The sequence below is a fragment of the Passer domesticus genome, chromosome 9 (genome assembly GCF_036417665.1).
Source record: "Passer domesticus isolate bPasDom1 chromosome 9, bPasDom1.hap1, whole genome shotgun sequence".
Lineage (NCBI taxonomy): Eukaryota > Metazoa > Chordata > Aves > Passeriformes > Passeridae > Passer > Passer domesticus.
This window is the reverse complement of record NC_087482.1, coordinates 34,694,057-34,711,997: the sequence shown is the minus strand read 5'-3', so window position 1 is coordinate 34,711,997 and position 17,941 is coordinate 34,694,057. Positions and strand designations below refer to the sequence as shown.

The 17,941-nt window shown below is 48.6% G+C and overlaps 1 protein-coding gene across 1 annotated transcript in view; it reads right to left on the bottom strand.

Moving 5' to 3' along the window:
• NCKIPSD (NCK interacting protein with SH3 domain) overlaps positions 1-17,941 on the bottom strand; it is a 50,313-nt gene that overhangs the window by 8,762 nt on the left and 23,610 nt on the right. Inside the window, exons 4-8 of the mRNA XM_064432679.1 lie at positions 13,648-13,735; positions 10,933-11,558; positions 4,771-4,941; positions 3,545-3,631; positions 2,064-2,202 (exon numbers count right to left, since the gene is read on the bottom strand). Of these exons, the coding sequence (XP_064288749.1) occupies positions 2,064-2,202; positions 3,545-3,631; positions 4,771-4,941; positions 10,933-11,558; positions 13,648-13,735 (1,111 nt within the window). The remainder of the gene's footprint in view (positions 1-2,063; positions 2,203-3,544; positions 3,632-4,770; positions 4,942-10,932; positions 11,559-13,647; positions 13,736-17,941) is intronic.

The window sequence follows — 17,941 nt, the reverse complement described above, 5'->3', positions numbered from 1 at the left end:
AAGTCATTCTAGGATTCAAGGTCATGTTTTCACACAAGCTTGCCATTTGCTGGCAGCACATGAAGCAGTAAAGCACCAGAATGGCAGGAGGGAACTACTGATGCCCAGAACCACCTCTGAAGGACAGACACATTTGGGCCAAGGATGGTTACCCCTCTGCAGCCCCACTGTGAAGGCTGAGAGGATTGCATGATGCACAGATGCCATTACACCTACCATGAAGATTAGCACAAGAAAGCAGCACAGGATGAGGACACTGATTTATGAGGCTCCTGGATCCACACAGTGGTCTGTCAGCAAAGGAGGAGCAGCTTTTCACCCTCCAACTGGACCACCTTACAGCAAGGAGGGAAAATCCCTCCCCTTGAGATGACACCAGGGAAAGGGAGATGCTGCAGAGCTGCAGGAGCCCACTCTGCCTGCACAAAGACAGCTCAGACACAGGGCAGGAGACAGATCCCTGTTTGGGAAGGTGCACAGGATGCTCACTTGGAGAGAGTCTTTGTGAATGACAGTCTTTTTGGCAGCACAAAATCAGGAAAAATGCTGCTGCTGCAGGAGCACAGTCACAGTCCCATAACCAAGCAGCATTTGCTTCTTGGGCAGTAAAACTTCAGCCTGGAGAAGATGCTTCTCAGGCGTAACCAGATTAAACACCAAGAGTGTGATACGTTCCGAGCACAGAATTTATAAGCAGCAGTAAGAAAAGAGGAAGCACAGCCAGCACTGGAGTAATCCTTGCAGTGCCACACCAGCAGCCCTTCCCTCTGCCCTGAAATGCCACCCTCCTCACCTCTGAAATGCCTGCACTTCAAAGCATCTAGGCAGAGACAAGTGCAAAGCCTTCTGCAACAGGCTTGATTTTCATCTCCCATAGTCCTTTCCAGAGATGAGCCCTGTTAATGCTGCCCAGCAGTCAGGTTGGCAGGGACTCATCTGTGGTGGGATGCTGGGGGCAGGAATGTCTATTATGCAGGTTCAGAGTGGTCATCTGGGACATTTACTCAGCTCACATAAAATGGATGGGACAGTCCCTGTTCTCTGCAGACCTGGCAACCCTTACACAGCCTCATCACCAAATTATACCCCTCCTCATGACACCCACAACAAACAGACTGCAACCAAGGCAGCAAGGCTGCAAACACCAGGCTCTTCTGATGTCATCCATGTGGTCACTCAGCAGCTACTCTAATTGTGGGTCACAATTAGCACACGACAATGGATTTTTAATGGCCTTTTAAGAGAAATATGCCACTGTCAGCACTGGTGGCCTACAGGTTGGCTTGGGGAGCAAAACTGTGACTGTCCAAGACCAGGCACGTGTGGGGAGCTAGAAGGTAACTCCAGGGGAGTATTACTACATGTTCACCTTACTTTTAGGCTTTTTCCAGCACATGCTTCTGGCTGCTTGGAAATAAAGGACACTGGGCTAAGCAGGAGCTCTGAGGGCACAAAGGATATTCCTGTTAGCAGCAGGGACAGGTCATCCTAACAAATGGAGGAGGGTGAAGTAGAAGGAACATGAGGGCAAAGCCTGAGTATGGAAAGCAAAGAGCTGGGAAAACCTGGGCCATGGCACTATCCTGCAGAGGACCAGGACTGCAATGCTAACAACAGCACTACCACCTCCCTTGGCACAGTGGTGCAGAGAAGGCCCTTTCCTTTAACCAGCACACATCTCATTCACCACAAGGAAACACCACAAAAATTGGGTATAGAAAAAACTCTCTAAGAAACTGCAGAGATCTTCCTTGAGATCTGCAAGTGTCTCTTGTCAGCATTATGAAACAAAACTGGAACAAGTCAAAACATGTTTTAAGACATCTACAAGAATGACACAGATCATTAATGGCATGTTCAAGAGCTGGAGGGCCTCGCACCACTGGACTGAAACATCCCTTCCTGTGCATTCCCCAGTTACAGAGGTAATAACCTGAATAACTTCAAAACCAGACACCATTCCCCCCGAGCATGTGGAGCAACGGGGGGCCACTGCTGCTGCTGCAAATGATGCAGTGGGAAGACACACTCCCAGGGCTGTGGGAAGGGCAGCTCTGGCTCACCCTGTGTGTGAGTCTGCATGTCCCGGGCCAGCTCCATGGGCAGCACGGAATTCACAAGCGTTGAGATAACGGCAGCATCCAAGTTGCACATGGCTCCAAAGCACTTCAGCAGCAGCAGGCGCAAGGGCACCCTGTGTTCCTGCAAAAACAATTTGTCAGATCAAACCATGTCCTGGAGGAGGGCTCACTCTGAGGCACACACACAGCTTCTAGGAGTTCCTGTTGTTAGGAAGCCACAGACCTTCCCAGAGTGACATGAACCCAGAAGCTCTAGAAGCTTTTAGCAACAGTACAGGAATCACTTTACAATAATGTTCAGAAGTGGGCTGGCTACAGGTTGTTTGCACATGTGGCATGTGGCAGCCAGAGCTCAGATCTGAGATGTCCCACATCATCCACTAAATCTAACACATCAACAACCCATACCTGTCCCCAGCAAAGAGACTGAATGTGCTGGGTAGCCAGGATTCTCTGAGCATGCTAAGGGTTTGTGAACACTGCTCTGATGAAGGTTTCCTGACAAGGTAACATTTGCAAGCTCTCTTCAGAAAGCTTTGGGACATGCAAGGATTCCAGCAAAGATGATGCTCAGCCTGCACCTCACATGCAGGAGCTCTGATGCTGAGGTAACCTGCATACTCCACCCTCAGCCAAAAACTCCAGGGTTCAGAGAACACAAGTGTGCCAAGCCCTGGCACTGGGCATGACAGCAGCCAGGACAGGACACCCAACTGCTCCCCACCTGCTCAGGCTTCCTTGGAATTGTGGTCAGTCAGGAGCAGGCAGTGAAAGTCAGCAGGCTCTGACTGCCAGCCTGTCTTCCTGCTCTCAGCTATGCCACAGCCCCTGGTGCTGAGATCTGGGTTCAGATACACAAGTGCTAGATGAAAGCAAAATGCCACAAGACTTGAGGTGCTGTAGCTGGGGACTTAGGGACAAGATGGGGACAAGTTTTTTACTCCCACAGTCCTACAACAGAACATTCCAGGAAGGAGAGGGGAAAAGCAACACTACATAGGTGTTTAAGGCAAAACCTCCAATTGTTCTTCTAAATGGATTTCCTTCCTCACTCCAAAGGCTTCTACCCATTATCTACTTTCCTAACCAAAGTTATTTACCCAATGCACAGGAGTGCATCAATTAAAAGAAGAGCAATCACAGCCTGTCAGATCTCCCAAGGCATCCTCTGAAATCCTTCCTCTAGACACCAATGATGCCAATGCTGTCCCTCAGTGGGCCAGTAAAAGCAGCAAGCTTTACCCTTGCCAAGTGCTAGCTACTGCTTCAAAGCCTACAGCACCCTCTGCTCCTTCACACAACTTTCATGCATAGCCTTGACATCAGCCAGCATTTGAAAGGGACATGCTGCAGTTTCAGTGAGACCACAGAACTGCCCTATCCAAGGGAAACATCTTGACCAATGCTCTTTTGCATCTTCAGGGAAATCTTAAAAAGACATTTGGTGCATTCTGCCACCTTACCATCTGATAATATGCCACAAGGGACAGGACAGATTCAAACTCATTCTTCTTGCACATCTTCTTGCAAACTTCTGGGTCTGCATCTGTCTGGAAGAAGGAATTGACAGGTAACCCAGTGACAATCAAAGCAGAAGGTGCCTGCTGCAGGGACCTCAAGGGAGTCCACTTGTTTTCAGATCTCAGTAGCCCCAACACCTCACAAAGCAACTGAAGGCAGAGCACAGAAACAGGTCAAGAACCATCACCCTTCATCATCACTCTTCACCATCAAAGTGGATTCTTGAGAGATGCCTTTGCCACAGAGCACATCGTGGGCTGAAAATATCTAAAACATGACCCAAAAAGCACCTGATTGAGAGCATCACAGAGTTACACAGGGCAGCTGCAGCACTGCTCCCATCCTGAGATGCACATCTTCTCCCACCCCTAAGTTAGGAGGAAATGGTTGCACAAAATCCCACTCAGCCTTGCCCTGCAGGCCCAGAGCAAGGCAGCACAGGCTGTATGCAGAGTGACAAAGACCCTGGCATTTGTTACAGAAAACAGACCTGTTTTCTCCAGAACTGGAGAGGACTATAAAATAGTGCCAGAGCAAACCCCACACCAGTACCCCAAACACAGACCATGCCACTGCACTGAGGGCAGTTCCCAAATCATCCCTGGACACAGACTAGTGAGAGCACTGGGACAGTTATCCCACCATGGGCATGTTCCTCTCCTGTATGCAGAGATGTGTGAGATGATTTATACTTTCTCACAAAAACAGCTTTAAAGCTCACTTTCAAGGCAACCAAAGAATGTTCTTTGCATTTAATGAGTTTAACCCCACAGGTACCTCCCAGCAATGGAGGATATCTTAAGTGGAAGATGTTTAAATGGGCTTAGGAGTCTCACCAAAGACTTCCAGGTTTTCTGTGGCAGGTTGGGTTTTTTGGAGGTGAGGGTTTATATCCTCTTGTGATAGGTAAACACCAAAATTACCATGAACAGCTCAGTAACGCTTTTCAGAACAGCTCTGTAAGGTGGAATGCAGAGTAAAGGCAGCTCAAGAGCACTGCAGAGCCCACAGAGAAGGGTAGGTATTACTGACACTGAAGGATGCACAAGAAACCTGTGCCCCCAAAAGAGCAGATCCAGGGGCAACACAGGGCTGAAGGAGGTCAAAAGCAGGAACTTCACCAGCGCTGCCTGCTCTGGCCTGCCTGTAAAGGGAGGAATTCACTCACCAGGATGCGAAGCAGCTCCTCCAGGTAGCAGCAGATGACATTCTCATCCTCGTAGAGCGCCCAGCTGCGCTGCTGAGCATCGTCCTTGTGCCTGGCCAGATCTGCAAAGATCACCTCCAGCCGCTGCTCGTCGTGGCAGATCTGGCCCGAGGGCAGCCCCGCACTCAGGTTCTGCACAACAGCAAAACCACTGGTTAGTGGGGCCCTGACAGCTGGCTGTGGTTTGGGTGCCTGTTTCCTGCAATCTTGTCTCACAACTGGCAGCTGACCTCATTCAGTCAAGAGCTGGCAGTATAAAACCAGTACGTTTATGACACGTGTTATTTCAGATCTCATACTTTTGGAGCCTCTACCCTCTGCAGATTCTGGAAATCATCCTGAGCCAAACCAGCCTGGTATGGACCACAACCACTGCCAGGCAGCAGCTGAGCACCCCCAGTGAAGCAGACATGTCCTGGACAGCAGACCACCACACTGCACAGCTGCCTCGAGGCAGGAGAAGTTCCCTCTGCTGCCCACTCCCTCCAGCCTGAAAGGGACAGATCTGCCTTGAATTCTTGGCTCAAGAGAGGGACTTGTATGGTGCTCTCCTTGCCAGATGCTCTAGGCCTGGATCCTCTGCAGCAAGAACAGGAACCAATTCATCATGGGCTGCTTTGGTTTTGCTTCATTCCAAAGAGCAGAGCTCCACTGTTCCCCACAGCTCTGAGTGTGTGGCCACCCAGTAAACCTTACTGCACACATTCCATTCTCCAGCTGCTGTCAACTGCATCCCCATCACTTCTGCCTCACACACAACCCTTGCCATGAAGGTCTCACTCTTCAGTTGCCTTTCCTTTGCTCTTCCTCTCCTTCAAGAAAGAGGGGAGTGGTGAGGGTGCATTTAACCCACCTGAACGGCCGCTGTGCTCTGGGATTGAGGATAAGCCTCTAGGACCTAAGTATATCACATGAATCACTTGGGTTTCCTGAAAGCAAGGCAAGAAGGGGGTGTTCAGTACATGGAACTGAGCTGATCACAGGTGATGTGCCCAGGCACTAGTAAGAGAGGTAAGGAATAATTTGTGAAAAAGCTTTAATTATATACACAAGGGTTTGGCAGCAGTGACAACAAGCAGCAGGAGATCAGTGAGGTGGAAGAGAACCAAGCTGAGAAATTCAAACAACAGGGAAAACCCACTCACTGAGACCAAACTCCTAAAATTTTTGGATGAGGCTGTCTTACCACATGCAGCAACAAGTCATGATCACTCAGTGAGAAAAGGCCTTCATAACTTACCAGCCAGGAACCTGGAACCTCAGAGAAGACTTAGTCCTTCCAACAGGCTGGCTGTGCAGGCAGGGGCAGCAAGCCTTTAGGCAGACTTCACTTTGGGAGCAGAGCAGATAGATTTTGTACAGACAGGAGCCCATGTCTTGTGCCAGTTGTGACACCTGCACATGGATGGCCAAGTGCAGGAGCTGCACCCCTCCTGCCTATCCCCACCCTCCAGCCCTCCCTGTGGAAACCACTCCATGTTTAACACTAATGTCTTGCCTGCTTTATTAGAGACAGACTTGGTATTATTTGCTTTGGGGTATGAACTAATTTAGGAGTTCAAGTCCATGCTTCAGTTATAAAATAAAGAAGCTTTCTTGTTGCTGCTTCTTACATAATTTTTGTCAGGCAGGTAATGAAGGAAGAAGCACGCAGGTTTAACACAAACCACTGACCACACTTGAAATTTTGGGAAGCTGTGGGTGGCCTAGCAGAAAAGCAGCTGTAAGAAAGCACAACAGCTTTCAGGAGCTGAGTACGAGAATGAGAATTTCCCTCTGAATGGTGATTTATCAGAAGCAAATACATTAAGAGAATCACTTCACCTTGCCATCTCCTTAGGAGGACCTACAGCACTGCAGTGTCACCTGCCTGTCCTCAAGTGTCCCAGCTGCTTGGGAGAGGATTCTCCATTATGTGCCTTACATCCTCCTCACTGGAGCACTGCAGGGCCAGTCCTACCTCAGTCCACTGCTGGGCCCTTTTTGGATGACCATTTTAATGAGTATTCATTTTAATGATCCCTCTATTCAGCCTCTTACCACTAATCTACTTTCTCCAATCCTTCATCTGCAGCCCTTAATGACTCCACTGAGCATCAAGCTTGGATGGACTTGGATGAGATCAATCCATTAACAAGCTATTCCATCTGACCATGTAACTACACCTCACACTGTCTCAGTGCACTTTCAGCACCATTCTCAGCCCTCCCATCACCAGTCAGGTCTCTGCTTATTGAACATCTTGGCAGCTAAAACAACCTGCAGCATCATCATATGGCCATTTCCAGGAATCTGCTGGAGAGCCCATAAGCAGAAGGAGGCTTCAGTATTTCTAACAATGCCACTTTGCATTATCTTGCTGCTTCAAATAGTTCCCTGCCCCCAGCCCAGCAGAACAAGCTGCTACAGGGACTTCATTCTTCCTGAGCAGCCCAAAACCATTTTGGGAACTTTATCATACCCACACTGCTCAGAGGTGGCCACACCTGCCATGCAAACCCAGCTGCTGTCCTGGCCATTTCTCCTTTTCCCACTCCCCTGCCTCCCTCCCCCCCACCCCCCCAGCCAGTGCAGTGGATCACCAGAACCATGGTACACACCTTCCCTCCAGATGAGCCCCAAAATCACATAGCAGGTTTTCAGACAACTTCATGGGGACTGCTCTGGGAATTCCTCCGTCCTCTGGGCAGCAAACCATTTCCACAACATTATCCAGAGAAACCAGACAGCTAACACTGGTCCCAACACATGCAGGCCTCCATGCTCCTCAGCAACTGCTAAATGAGATGAAATATGGAGCAAGAGATGCCTGACTTCAGCTGAGCCAAATGTCCCAGGGCAGGCCTTTCCCACACACTTTTGAGCAGCAGCAGGTCTGCTCCCAGCTGACACAGCCCCACCCAGGGCAGGTGAGCTCTGCAGGGAGGCAATGTCAGCCATGCACAGACCTGTGGGTGTCACAGGGAGACAGTAGCCAGCCCCCACGTTAGCTGTGCCTCAGAAAGGACTCTGCAGCCTCCACTGTTCAGGGCTCCAGAGGTGTCCTCAGCAGCTCTCTGGAGGAGTGGAACCATCTACAGCTGAGCTGGGATAGCTGCATGCAAAGACTGCCACGGACCTTCATAAAGGCTCTACCAGAAGTTACAGAGGCAAAGGCCAGCCTAGGCACTAATGCATCCCTCCTGCCCTCCAGCCTCCCTCTTGTTACACCATTTCACTGAGGAGGAGTCCCCCTAAGAGCCCAGCCAAAGCACTCAGCCTTGGAAGCACTCACCCTGCTGGCCTTGCCTCGCCCCTGGCCAGTGTGGGGACAGACTGAGCCCCAGAGCAGCCTTTGTGCCTTGTCACAAGCCAGTCTCTTTTAAGCAAAGCTGAATCAATGAATGATCAGAAGGCAGCTTCAGGGAAGGAGAGGGTTTCAGCCACGTGAGCCATGAGGTTTGCAAGAGCTTGCTGAGGACAACAGGTTCTGGTGATGGGCAGCTGGGAGCAGGCCACAGCCCAGCTGAGCTTCCCTACAAGGAAAACCCCTGACAGAAACACACCTCCCACACCTACTTTATGACTTGTTCCTCCATCTCCAACACATCCAAGAATAGTCTGACCTCACTCAGCAGCCTGGGCTCAACTACAAGACCAATTTACATTACACATCTCTGTCAGCAGTTTTCAAGCTTAAATTTAAGGCAACCAGAAGATGGGTCTGAGTCACAAGTACAATTCAGCAAGGCTATTTTAATAAAAGTAGGTAAGTGGTTTCTGAGTTGTCCCTCTCAAGGTGCAATTAGCTTGAGCATTGGGCACTTCTGGTTGTCACACACCAAGTTTAATAAATCTGCAAAATTCCAACCTCCTTAGACATGACATCTGCAGTACATGACATGCCCTCCTCTCAGATGGGAGGTGATCCAACAGAGCTGAAGGCAATCACACATCACCAAAACCCACTAATCCAAGTGATTCTCTAGAAGACCAGGGGGCATCTTTACATATGTTCAAACTTCCAACGAGTTCCCATGGAAGCCAGCTCCAGTTTAGACAGTCACTGCAATGCTGCCTTTGAAAGGAGGTTTCAGTCCCTTTGTGCATCTTACCCAGCCACTGTGACACTTATCATGAGGTAGCTCATGGACAAGAGGAGGGACCATTTCCAAGGCCAGGCCAAATGCTGACACAGGGAAGCCAACCTGGCACGTTTGCCCCTGCAGATCCCAAATAGCATGGTACCTCTGAAGTATCTTTCCTAAGGTGTGAGCTCCTCAGCACCCTTCTTGTCTCTGCTGTTTCCCCAAGTTAGTCTTACATTACCTCTCAAAAAGCAGCAGCAGGATGCTGTCCCAGCATCTTTCATTCTCTAAAAAAACCATGTGCCTGTACAGACTCCACGCTGGAGGAGCAGCAAGGTAAATAAGATGGAAGTACTATTTAACCTTCAGAAGGCACTGGGGATAGAAGAGAGGTAAGGGATTCTGGAATTGATTTAGTAAACCAGTGAGCTGACTTTAAATTAAGACTGGAAAAGGAATAGAAAGGATGTAACTAATTAAAGAACATGAAACAAAAGGTTGAAGCGGGTATGGTATCTACTACAAGCAGAGCAAAGCTTGAAATCAAAGCTGATACTGCACTCTGTTTTAGGGAGTCAAAGAAAAACCTTGAAAAATATGCAAGAGATGAGTTGTCATGTATTTGCATGGACTGGGGAGTAGAGGGATTTCAGAAGCTACAAATTAAAGAAGAAAATTCCTTGACCTAGAACTGACAACTCAGCAACAATTCTACACAGAAGCCCCTGAGAATGTGGAATGATTTGGTATAATGAACAACACAAAGCCAACATAATAATTTGTACCACTAAACCACACTAGTGAAGCTACAGTAGTGCAGCCTCCCCACAAGTACACGTGAGCACCCTTCAGCTGTCAGAGGTGTCTTCTACACCAGGTGAACAACCTCACCTGGGACCAGGCCCCCACATATCAGCAGAGCTGTATCACCTGCCTGGGACACTGAGAAAAAATGCACACCACACCCACAACATTTACACCTGAGCACTGTGCAAGCCCATGCAGGCTGTCCTGAAAGCAGTACTGCTCAAGATAGGTAGGATGAGGTATTATGAGATGGGACAGAACCTTCTGCTGTGTCTCCATACATTGCTGGTCATTTTAAAATCCTTCAGATGTCCTAGATGACAGATCTCATATCAGTTACCAGAAGATCCATACTACTCCCTGCACCCGCATCACCTTCTTTCCATCCTTTTCAGGCTGGTCTGCAGCAATGGCCATGAAATTGAGGCTTTCAAATCTCCTCTGCAGAAACTTGGCACTAAATAACTTCAGTGGAATTAAGCTTATTGTATCCTGAGTACAGGTACGAATGATAAAAATAATATTCAAATCTTGGACAAGGTGCAAATATCAGAAAACTGAACTCAGTATGCAAGACAGAGCCAGAACATTTGCTTGAAACAGCTAAATTTTTTTTGCTGAATCCAGATCACACACTGACAGGGCATTGTTATTGGAGAAGGAAGCAATTAACCACTACGTTATGGCCACAGAGACTTAATGATTGCTTATAGGGCCTTCTATTCAGTACAAACAGGCACCCACATTATGATTTGATGTGAAATTTGAATGTCATTAGTCCTCCATATTCAAATGCCTCTCAACAGTTCATTTTAGTCTTGCTATAAGCAATGGAATTCCAGTCTTAGAAGTTTTATATGACGTGCACTCCTCAGGGCTGCACTGAGCAAGTGGGAGCTGAAATTTATTATCCCTCCAGCTAAAGCAGAAGGCTGCCCAGGTGCACTTCATTTCAATGACTGATGCCAAAGGAGAAAGACAGAATTATTTTGACATAAAGCTCAAGATAATGCTCCAACTCAAAGCTATGTTGTACACCTGCAGCTCACCTGGGGAATAAACTCACCTGTTTTCCACTTCTCTGCTAACAGCACTAGGACCTGGCTCAAACCCCTGGTTCCCCTGGCTGGATATTTACCCCCATGTAGCACCTTTGCATTTGGGATCTCACTGCATTTCTCATCCCAAGCACCAGGAGCTCCTATCCTTGATGCTCAGAGGTGGCGTGCAGCAGCCTCACGCACATTACCTTACTCTCCACCACGGAGATGAGGATCTGCTCCATGATGCTGCTGGTTGCAGGGACAGAGGTCTGGATGTGGCCGATGACGATGCCGATGGCCACGCGGGACAGCTCGTAGCTGAGGTGGGTGTTCCTGCGCACCAGCTCGATCAGTTCGGCACCAATTGTCTTGGGCACGGAGGCCACCAGGCCACCGCCTTCTCCTGGCAGCAACTCCACCCCAGCCGCCTTCTTGTCCTCCAGGCAGAGGTTGCTGAAGGCATCCAGGCTCGCAGGGGGGCCCGGGGCAGTTTTCTTTACCTGAGAAGTCTTCTCCCCATCCACATTGTGGGACCTCTGTGTCCCCCCTTCAGCGGGCGGCGCTGGGGCAGCCCTCTTGGACTGGGGAGATTTGCTGGTATCCTTTGGGGAAGTGCCGTAGCGGGAATGGGTCACGGAGCCGCTGTCCAGGTTGCGGGTGATGGTGGTGTGCACGCTCCGGCTGGGCACGGGGGGCGGGGTGTTGGCAGGACTGGAGGCGGCCGTGGGGAGAGCGGCCTCGGATACAGAAGAAGCAGTGTACAAGGTATCCAGGGATGTTGTGCTTATAGAGGAGGCACTAGAAGCTGACCCAGGAATAATTTCAACAGCATCTGAAAGGGAACAATTAAACATGCCTTAGCAACAGCATCAAAGGAAAAGAGAAAAAAACCCCAAATTGCTACAGCACAGTCCATTAAAAGGCTCATTGTGCATTCGACCAGAGCAGTTTAACTCCTCTTCCTGCCTCACTTATCTCAAAGCAAAATTGTACCAGTTCTCTCTGGAGCATTCCCACACAATCACCTCTTTAGAAAAGGGAAAGCTACTCTGCTGAGATGAATACCCTTCAAAGGGCTCACTGTTTCACACAGGGGAAGGGAGGGAGAGATGGACAGAACTAAGGGACAGAAAAGTCTTTTCCCCTTGGGTTAGGCTTTTTCTGTGTTAAGGACGTAAGCCCTCGGTTTTGAAAGATGGTGCCTCAGAATTGCAAGACACAGAAGGCTTCACACACAAGCCTGCACCTCCCTCTTGCACAGACCTCACGATTTGCACTGACAGTGGAGGAAACACTTCACTGACAACCACTTTACTCCCTTCTTTTCACCACTCTCACAACATTTGATCACGAGCCCTGCAGGCACACACTGATTTCACTAACCTCCACACTAGCTGCTCTACTGTATTTCTCCCCCCCACCTCTAGTTTTGACTAGCTCTAGCAGTGGGAGTCCCACCTTCCAAGGGGAAAAAATCCACAACAAGCAAAGAGATATTAAGATTTTTCTTTCCTTTAACCTGGTCTCATATATAGTTTTGGTTAATCTTATCCATTAGCTTCTAGAGGGCAGAAATGTATCTGAGCACTTCCCTGACTATGAAAACAATTACTTGGACAAACAGTGGGGGCTGGCTGTTTGTGAGCTTCCCAAGAGCAGCTGTGTTAGTGCTGGAAGAGAAGGAGCTGTGCCCCATGGGGAGCTCAGCTCTCACAGAAGGCAGTTACACACACACATGCCCAAAGGAAGGAGCAGTGGGACTGATGTGAAATGCCTTTGCTGCCCTTCTGCAGGCAACTACAACCCTTCCTACTCCATTGGTGCTAGGAGCCCTCCACTAGTCCATCTACCTCTCTTGCCAAAGTAAACACCACCTAGGCAGAAAAACTGGGCCTTTCACACCCACGCAGGTTCAGCATCCCCCTTTTTCCTCCTCCTCACAGAGGATCATTCATGACTCATAGCTCCCCCTGTGCTTCATTAAATAATGAGTTGAAGGGAATTGACCTTTGCAAACTCCCACTACTCCAGTGAAAAATGGCTCAATACCATTAAGTACCATTAAGGAAGCTGGTGCCAGCCCCAAGTCTCAATTACCTGCAAGTCAATAGCTCTGCCCTGCTCCACACAAGGGGACACGAGTGGGCTTGAAATGGGCTGGGTGTCACCAATGGCATCACTGTCACAGCACAGCAGAGCACTTGGGCAAGCTGGCAGCAAGTCAGAAGGATAAGCACTATTCTGCCAGCCCAACCATGCTGACTGAAGATGAAGAAGCTCCAGCCCTGACCCCAGGGTCCTGCCCTCAAGTGTTTCTCACTGCCTGCTCCTCTGCCTGTGGGCAGCACATAGGCAGATGTTTCCATGGTATTATTACTGCTCCTTACAGGCACCAGACACTGAGTTCATGGAAACTACTGTACAAAGAAAGTGCTCAACAGATTGGGAGTTGAGACTGCATTAAAAGCCAGTGAGTTCCCCTGGTGAAGTTTCACACACTGCAAGGGAACGCTCCCTCTGCCTTGTTGGGAGACAGCCATGGTGTCTGTGGGAGAAAAAGGACCTTAAACCACTGACTGTGCACTAGCCAGATTAGCCACATGAGCAGGCAGAGAGTTGCTCCTCGGAGAGCCACAGGCACTGAAGGAGCAGGGGGTGCTGTACCTGGCACCCATCCACAAGCTGCTCAGACCCCCCAAAATCAGAACAGGCCTGAAGGAGCACTGGTCACCAGCTCAGGACCACTAGCATTAAAACCTACAGGAATCAGGCTGTATACATTTTATAGATATATTTGTAAGGATATAAAATACAATCAGAATTCAGGGAATGGATAAGGACCTAAGCACAAAGGCCTCCTGGCTGTTACAGGACCCAGTGTCTCCTTCATGCCCAAGACCTGGAGAGCAGCTTGTCCTTACTTTTAATGGGAGCACCAATCTGTGTGTTCTTGCGCTTCTCTGGAGGTGGGGGGGTGACAGGAGCAGCACGATGAGCCTGTGGTGAGATCTGTAAGGAAAGATTTCAGAGCAATCAAAGGAGGCTGATAATAAAGATATTCTCTTTATGAAGACTTCTTTTTCACGTGCATGTGTAGATTTGTCCTTACATCTCTCTTGTCATTTGGGGCAGTTTTCTCAGGAGGGCAGATGCTAATGGGCAGCCTCCTAGAAGAACAAAGCAGGACTCAAACTGACTTCATCCCCTCCCTGTGACAGGCAAAGCAGCCCTTGTTTAATTACTGTGTTCAGAAGCACATGGCACATATGTCGTGTAGACCTGTCAAGCATTTACTCCTCCTTTATTCCAAATGCAATCCCACACACTTACCATGTCTCCACATTACTCTCAATAGCTCCACAGAGGCTGCAAACAGAGTGTGTATTTACACACTCTTCTGGAGAGATCCATTACATCAGCTACAAATACCCTTGCAGAAAGACAAAGCCAAGGACTGGAAACATGTAAATGCCTTTTCCACGCTTTCAAAGCTACTTCTGCTCATGCAGGGAGAAAATAGGGTTTGACCCTCTGTGCAATACCATGCTACCTATAGCAAGACACACTGGGAAAAGCTTTGCCAGGGAGTTGCATTAACTCTCCATGTCTGGGGTTTCTCATGCAAGTCTCTTCTTCCAGGACTGCCAAGCCAGCAGTGTACAAGCCCCAGACCCAGACTCCTACACTCATCTTTTCCTGTCAGATGTAAACACCATGATCACCAGTATCACATGCACCCACAATTACTCCAGTGAGGTGCAGCCTCAGGGTCAACCTCTGATGAGCAGAGCATCCCTGAACACAGCAGCCAAGCTAGGTGGGAGCACATTGCATCAATACACCAGTCCCCACAGCACAGCAGCTCAGGGCCAGGAGACTGCTCGGGGGCTCTCAGGACTGCTGGGATTCAGAGCCTGCTGCCTCAAATGTGCCTCTGCTTTTATGGGATATTGCAATCACTGTCTGTGGCCAAACCTCCTAGGAGAGCACAGGAAGGTCTGAATGCCTTGGGTAACCTGGCTTTCAACCATTCAGAGTCTACAATGACATTCAGTCATGCAAGTGACAATTTTCCAGGTTTGTTTACCCTGGAAGAGAAGTTTTTCTGTGCCTTGACATTTCTGAATAGACCTCTATAAACACCACACACACAGGGCACAGAGCTCTGCCACCCCAGAGTGAAAATCTGAGACAGGCCCCTGAAGGGTCTCTATCTTATGTTAGCTCAGTAGAAGGAGAATGAAAAATGTATTTTTTCCCCCCAGATCCAGGAAGGGCAAAAACTTCATCTGAAATGGGAGCAAAGATATTCCTATAAATACAACATCTTCAAAAGCCACCTCAAATATTCACAACTCTATGCCAAAAGCTGACAATGTCTAGATCCACTAGACAAGTAAAGACAGCAGTTTGCACAAAGACTTTTAAAAAAGGATCTCTTAGTCCCTTTCCCACTCAACACCAGATACATCCAACCTTATACCATGTCATATAAAAAGTCACTTTATGAGTGCCTTCAGCCAGTGAATTAGCACGAGGCACTGCTGCAGACTCCCTGCCTGCACACTCGGCTCTTGTCAATCCACCCCACATTGTTCTCTGGGTGGAATGCTACCCAATACTTGCACACAGCTTCAAAAATTATCTATGTTGGTCCAAAAAGAGACTGCACAGCTGAGAGAGGTCAAGCAGATCAGGAGGGGTCTCTGCATTGCCATGGTTGGTAGGCTGGCCCCAAATCCAGAAAGTTCAGCTGTGCTAAAAGCAGAACCCTGTGTGCAGAGTGCTGGAGCTGACAGCACGAGTTGGAGCTGCTTGGCATGGCACAGCCACAATTACAGAGGCAGTGGGATTTAGCAGACAGGCAGGCTCAGAGCTTAGTGCAGATGCATGACATTGTTTGGAGATAGCGAGGGCTGGGTCATTCTGGAGTATTTCCATGGCTCCCAAATTTACCACACAAGTTTAACAGTTATTACAGGCTAGTGCTTAAATTAATAGATGTACAGACAACGCTAGTTCAGCCTCTGCCAGTTTAGACAGCCACACACCACAGTACAAGCAGTTGTGAGAAGCACATGAAGCATCACAGGAATTTCCCTGTGCTTGCCCAAGCTGCATGATCAGGAGCTGTGAGGTGTAACAGTGGCCATCCCCTCCCTCCACCATCCCCTCCTAGCCACTACCTGGGGCCAGGAGGATGTACAACACCAAAACCCCCAAAGGAAACCCCCCTCCTCTGTGCAGCTGCCATGCACAAGGTGACCATGCAGGAGTCCTTGAAGTTCAGATCCCACCTGTCCAGAGGGGAAAAGATGAGGGACCTTACCAAAGGTTTAAAGAGAAGCAACTGCACTTGTGTTGAAACTCTCCCTTTCCCCAGGCCTCTATTAGGGCACTGTGAAGTTCCTCAGATCCACAGATTTTACACATCTGCTGTCTGTCCTTTACCCTTTTGCAAGGACTGATAGCAGGCTGTGCTCCCTGTGCTGCTCAAAACAAGAGCTGACTTTACCACAACACTCCCATTCCCTTTGCAGCCAAGCAGGCAGAGAACATCACCACTCTGACTCCTGGGAGCAATGTTATTATAGCAGTACCCTTTAAACAAAATAACAAAACAATAAACCAATTTAAACAATCTCCCACCCACCACCTCCTCCAGGCAAACTCTGCCAAGCCAGACACACTGGTCTGTAGCAAAGGTTTCTGGAGATGAGCATCACAAACTCACTGAGCATGCACAAATGCAGCAGACTGACTAAAATAAAATACTCCAAGAGCCCAACCTCCACCCTTGGCAGCTGGTGTGGCAGCAGCCCCAGCCTCCCACCTTATGCTGACTGTGGAGGAGCTGAAGCACAAATGCCCCCACCAACTACTGCAGCCAGTTCAGTCCTGGGAGCAAAACCACTGAGAGGAAACCTCAAATTTTGCTTAGGTTTTCAGATGCAAACAGCAAATGCACTTGAAAATCCCAAGCAATGAAAAGCACATGCCAAGACCTCTGCTCCCCTGGAACTAGTGAGAAAGTTTATATTTCAGTAGGTCTCCTCTTAGGCTACTGCATAAGCAGTGGAAGAAAGCAATGCTGCTTCCTCCACTTTGTATTTTCAAAGCAGTCAGGAAATCCACCAAGCTGTTAAAATCTCAAGGAGCCCTTTCAGCACAGGGCTAAGCTGGAAGCTCTTCAACTGCATCCTCAGTGCCACCCAGACAGAAACAGTTCTTTGTCAGCCAAGGAAATTCGTCTTCCTCCTTTTTGGCAAGCAACCAAACCACAGACCAGATAAAGACAGGGAATCAGCATGGAGAATGGGCTGTAAGGCACCCCATTTGCTCAGCCCATAATGTACAGGGTTGAGAATGGAGTTTGACTGCCAAAGAACAGAAATGAATGCTGAGGAGAAAAATGGGGTTTGTAGGAATTGCTGTGTTCAGCCAGACTGAGCCAGAGCTACCTTTCATCTCCCCAAACTCACAGTTCTTCAAGTGTAAAACAAGCCTCATCTGCTAGGGGTGACAGCAGATCAGTGCCTTATAAACACAATACCTCCAAACACTCAGTCCAGAGAGATGAAGAAAAATTACAGTGCATGTGTTCATCTGTAGGAGGAATAAAATGCTCATCCTTGCTTGGCACCTTTAGCCCTAACATCCAGCTACACCTACACAGGGAAATCTGGCACATCATTTATCCCCAACAGCCACAGCCTCATCCTGGGCTGCTACTTTGAAGCCTCACTGACGCCACACTGTAACCTTGGAACTGCGTGTCGCTGAGATAAAAAAAGATCTGCTTTAAATCTTATTTCCTGCAATTTGCCTTTAATTCATCATGATAAGCAACTTTCAGACAAAGCAGGATCTTTGGGGTTTTTTTGGCTTTTTGTTTTGTTTTGAGGAGTATAAATAGGCAGCCACAGCAGATAAAATGCTTAAGGACCAATGATCTTGTGCAGACATAACAAGGGGAAAATGAAGCAGTGCTGAGTGCTTGGAGGGAGCTCTACTGTTCATGTCAAAACTGCTTTTCAAAGCATTCTCCAGGGAGCCAGCAACTCTTTTAGAAAGTTGCCAAGAGACAGTCACACAGTATGGAGTGGATTTCGCATGTTACCACGAAACCATGGACCCTCAAGGACTCCAAAAAGCATGACAAGTGTAAATGGCAGAGGGACTGTTCCAGATTTCTCAGACACCAACACTTCACAC